Raw genomic sequence first — 4,090 nt, 5'->3', positions numbered from 1 at the left:
GTTCATAATGCCTTATTTACACAGGCTTGTGGAGGAACATACACAGCTATTAGGAGAAATGAGGAGAACTCACGTGGAGAGTAAAATGGCTTGCAGTTGATGTGTAAGGACTCTAAGTTTTCATCACAAAACTTATATATTATAGTTATATCCTGAGACTAGATGTATAAACATAATCCTCCACCTTTTGTTTTACCTGATGTCTCTTCAATTCTCTCTGATCTAAATGTCTGAAATCCTGGGATGTATATGGTGTTGTCCCCATGAATAGTAGCAGTAACTATGAAAGGGATCTTGGAGTCTTAGTGGACAAGCAATTAAATATGGGCCAATAGTGTTAATCTGATCTGATAAGTTGAGATGGTTGAAGACAATTATCATATTTTTTTCTTTTTAGGTTGAATGGACCTCTTTCTCCCCATTGCAATGGAAGGCCTCAACCAGACAGTGACCTATTTTGTGTTCTTGGGACTGACCCATAACCGGAACCTGGAGCTGGTTTTATCAGTTATTTTCTCCATCCTCTACTTACTTATCCTAGCAGGCAACCTCCTAATTATAGTGACGGTGGCTCGGGACCGCTGCCTCCACACTCCCATGTACTTCTTCTTGGGGAACCTCTCCTTCATTGACATCTGCCATTCCTCAGTCACAATGCCCAAGATGCTTTTCGACTGCTTCTTCCACCAGAAGGTCATCTCTTTTGAGGGTTGCATCACCCAGCTTTTCTTCCTTCACCTGTGTGCTTCAGCGGAGATCTTCCTCCTGACCATTATGGGCTATGACCGTTGTGTTGCCATCTGCTTCCCCTTTCAGTATTTGAACCTGATGAACATGAAGATCTGTGTTGGTTTGCTTGGAGCCTTGTGGGTTGGGGCAACTATTCACTCTCTGATCCAGACGTTCCTCACCACCCATCTTTCTTATTGTGGCCCTAATATCATAGACAGTTTTTTCTGTGATATCCCCCCACTCATGAAGTTGGCTTGCATGGACACCTACTTCATCAGCATTCTCATCATATCCAGCAGTGGTTTGATGTCCCTAGTTTGCTTCATGATCTTGGTAACTTCCTATGCCATTATCCTTATCTCGCTGAGAGGGCAAGCAGCCGAGGATCGTCACAAAGCCTTCTCTACCTGTGCTGCCCACCTACTTGTGGTGATCCTCTTCCTGGGACACTGTATTTTCATCTACACCCGCCCTGCTTCCAGCTTCTCAACAGACAAGCTGGCTGCTGTCCTCTATACCATGGTGACCCCATTCCTCAACCCTGTCATCTACACTCTGAGGAACAAAGAGGTAAAGAACTCCATTAAGAAACTCTGGAACTAGAGAAAGCTCTTCTTGGCAAGGTGATGAATTGGCCATCTTTGTGTAGAAAAAAATAAGTCAGTATACGGAAGGAGAGAATTCCATGGAAAGGTTGATAATGATCAACCTTTCCATGAGACTGATCTTTAAATATGAGCTAGCAGTGTGCAGCAGCAGCCAAAGAAGCCAATGCAGCCCTAAACTGCATTAACAGAAGGATACAATCAAGATCAAGTGAAGTATTAATACTACTCTATAAAGCCTTAGTAAAGACCACACCTGGAATACTGCATCCAGTTTTGGTCACCACACTATAAAAAAGATGTTGAGACTCTAGAAAAAGTACAGAGAAGAGCAAAAAAGATGATTAGGGGACTGGAGACTAAAACATATGATGAATGGTTGCAGGAACTAGGCATGGCTAGTCTAGTGAAGAGAACGATCAGGGGAGACATGATAACAGTCTTCCAATATTTGAGGGGCTGCCACAGAGAGGAGGGGTCAAGCTATTTTCCAAAGCACCTGAAGGCCAGAGGAGAAATAATGGATGGAAACTGATTAAGAAGAGATTCAACCTAGAAATAAGGAGAAATTTTCTGGCAGGGAAAACAATCAACCAATGGAAAAGCTTGCCTTCAGAATTTGTGGGAGCTTCATCATTGGAGGCTTTCAAGAAGAATTTGACTGCCATTTGTCAGAAATGGTGTGGGGTCTCCTGCTTGGGTGGGGGAGTTGGATTAGATCAGGGGTCACCAATGTTTTGGACCTCAGAGACCACTAAACTCATAATTTTAAATCCTGCGGACCACTAATATGAATTTTGAGTAATGGTGGGAGAAAGGAAGAGAGTGAGAGATCCGATCTAACCTTGGAGGGCTGGTGGTGATGTTCTCTCTCTCTCTCTCTCTCTCACACACACACACACACACACACACACACACACACATACACACACACACACACACACACACACACACACAGGTCTTTCTCTCTCACACACACACCCCTCCAAGGCAGCCACATTCCTAACCTGCTTTTCAACTTCATTCTCGGGGGGAGAGAGAGACAGAGAATGAGAGAGAGAGAGAGAGAGTATCCTGTGATCCCAAATAATGATCTATCGGTAGGAAACCGGGGTGGGGGATATTCCTCCAGAAAAAGCAGAAGTAGAAGAGACCCTGGGAAAATCCCAAAGAAAGTCTGCGGGAAAATTCCCCACCCTGTTTTTCTACCAATCGATCATTCTTTATTTGGGATTGCAGGATACCGTCTCCAGCTCCATTCTGAGAGAAAGAGAGAGACTGACTTTTGGCTTCATGCAAGGAAAGCAGCAGAAATCTTTCTTTCTCTCCCCCAAGCTCCACCAGAATGGTGCAGCCTCTTGGAGCAGGATGCCTTGCAGGCAGAGTTTGGGGGAGAGAAAGAAAGACTTTTGCTGCTTTCCTTGTACGCAGCCAAAAGCACAAGAAGAAAGAAGCAGCCCGGTGGCCAGGCAAGGCGCATGGGGAGAGTGGGGCTAGTCTCTCCGCCCTTTCCCCCCTCCCCTTACTACCTCATGTTGTTCACAATGCAAGCGACGCAAGGCTTGTGTTCCCACGCAGCCTGGATTAATTGCTTGGGGGGTGCTTTGGGGGGGTGACGTTTCTCTGTGGGCCACCAAAATTTTCTCATGGACCACCAGTGATTCCTGGCTTACTGGTTGGTGACCACTGGACTAGATGACCTACATTGGTCCCTTCCAACTCTGTTAATCTGTATCTATCAAACAGAGGAGATGTCGTAGTAGTACAAGAAGCCCATTCTTCCATATTTGAAGACCTGAGAAGGCTGCTAGGATTTCATGAATCTGTAAGGTGCTATAACAATTCAATGTTTCATCCCTTTGTGAGATGAACAAGCTAACTGACAAAAGACTATTGTGCAAACAGTGGCAAAAGCTTTAAATTAGCACCTTATGTTGCCTTGAAGTGGATTGGAACTGTCTCTCCATAGACACGAGAGAGAGGAAGAACAGAGATAAGAGACCTAAGAGATTCCTGAAAGAAGGACATATTTTGTTTTTTTTGCCAACCAAAGAAAATGAATGACTTTGGGCAGGGGTGGGATTCTACCAGTTTGCACCTATTCACTTGTTAATATTCTAAACAGTTCGGAGAACTGGTTGCTAGAAGAAATTACTGGCCTAATCCTGTAAGGAAGGCAGGAAGGAAACATTCTGGTGTTGCTTACTGAAACTGCCTCCCCGTTAATCCTTATTACATTCTTGGCAGGACTAGACTTGCTGTCTCAGAAACTTCTCTGGAGTTATTTTTCCCTCCTTTGCTGGTACTTTGCTTGTGTGGAGTGACTATTCAAAGTTAGAATGGCACTGAAAAAAGTGACTTATGACCATTTTTCACGCTTACCACTGTTGCAGCATCCCCACAGTCATGAGAGGCCAGGTGAGGAGATGCGTGCCTCAATGTGAGTGATGCTGAGATGGCTATGCCCAGCCAATCACATGATCACCAAGCCATGTCCACCAGCTAAGCCATACCCACAGAACTGGTTGTTAAAAAATTTGAATCCCACCCCTGACTTTCGGTGCTGAATACTTCAATCTTCAGTTTTAACCACTGGGCAAAATGCCACCTTATTGGCTTTTAGCAGCTGAGGCCCAAAAGTTGTATTTTAATATATCCATTGTATATATATATATTTGTTTATGATATTAATTTATATATTTACAGTATGATTATTTGTAATCCGGCCAGTTGCTGTTTAAAATTAGGTTTGT

At 44.0% G+C, this 4,090-nt stretch overlaps 1 protein-coding gene across 1 annotated transcript; it reads left to right on the top strand.

The window, feature by feature from the left end:
• The first annotated feature begins 426 nt into the window (after positions 1-426).
• Positions 427-1,335, top strand: LOC113449441 (olfactory receptor 4E2-like). The gene has a single exon (XM_026720546.1). It carries the CDS (start codon positions 427-429, stop codon positions 1,333-1,335), a length of 909 nt encoding a protein of 302 aa, XP_026576331.1.
• Positions 1,336-4,090: the final 2,755 nt, after the last annotated feature.

The sequence above is a fragment of the Pseudonaja textilis genome, chromosome Z (genome assembly GCF_049901715.1).
Source record: "Pseudonaja textilis isolate UNSWEBS1 chromosome Z, rPseTex1.2, whole genome shotgun sequence".
Taxonomy (NCBI): Eukaryota; Metazoa; Chordata; class Lepidosauria; order Squamata; family Elapidae; genus Pseudonaja; species Pseudonaja textilis.
The sequence above is the reverse complement of the archived record's forward strand: the minus strand, read 5'-3'. Positions and strand labels throughout refer to the sequence as shown.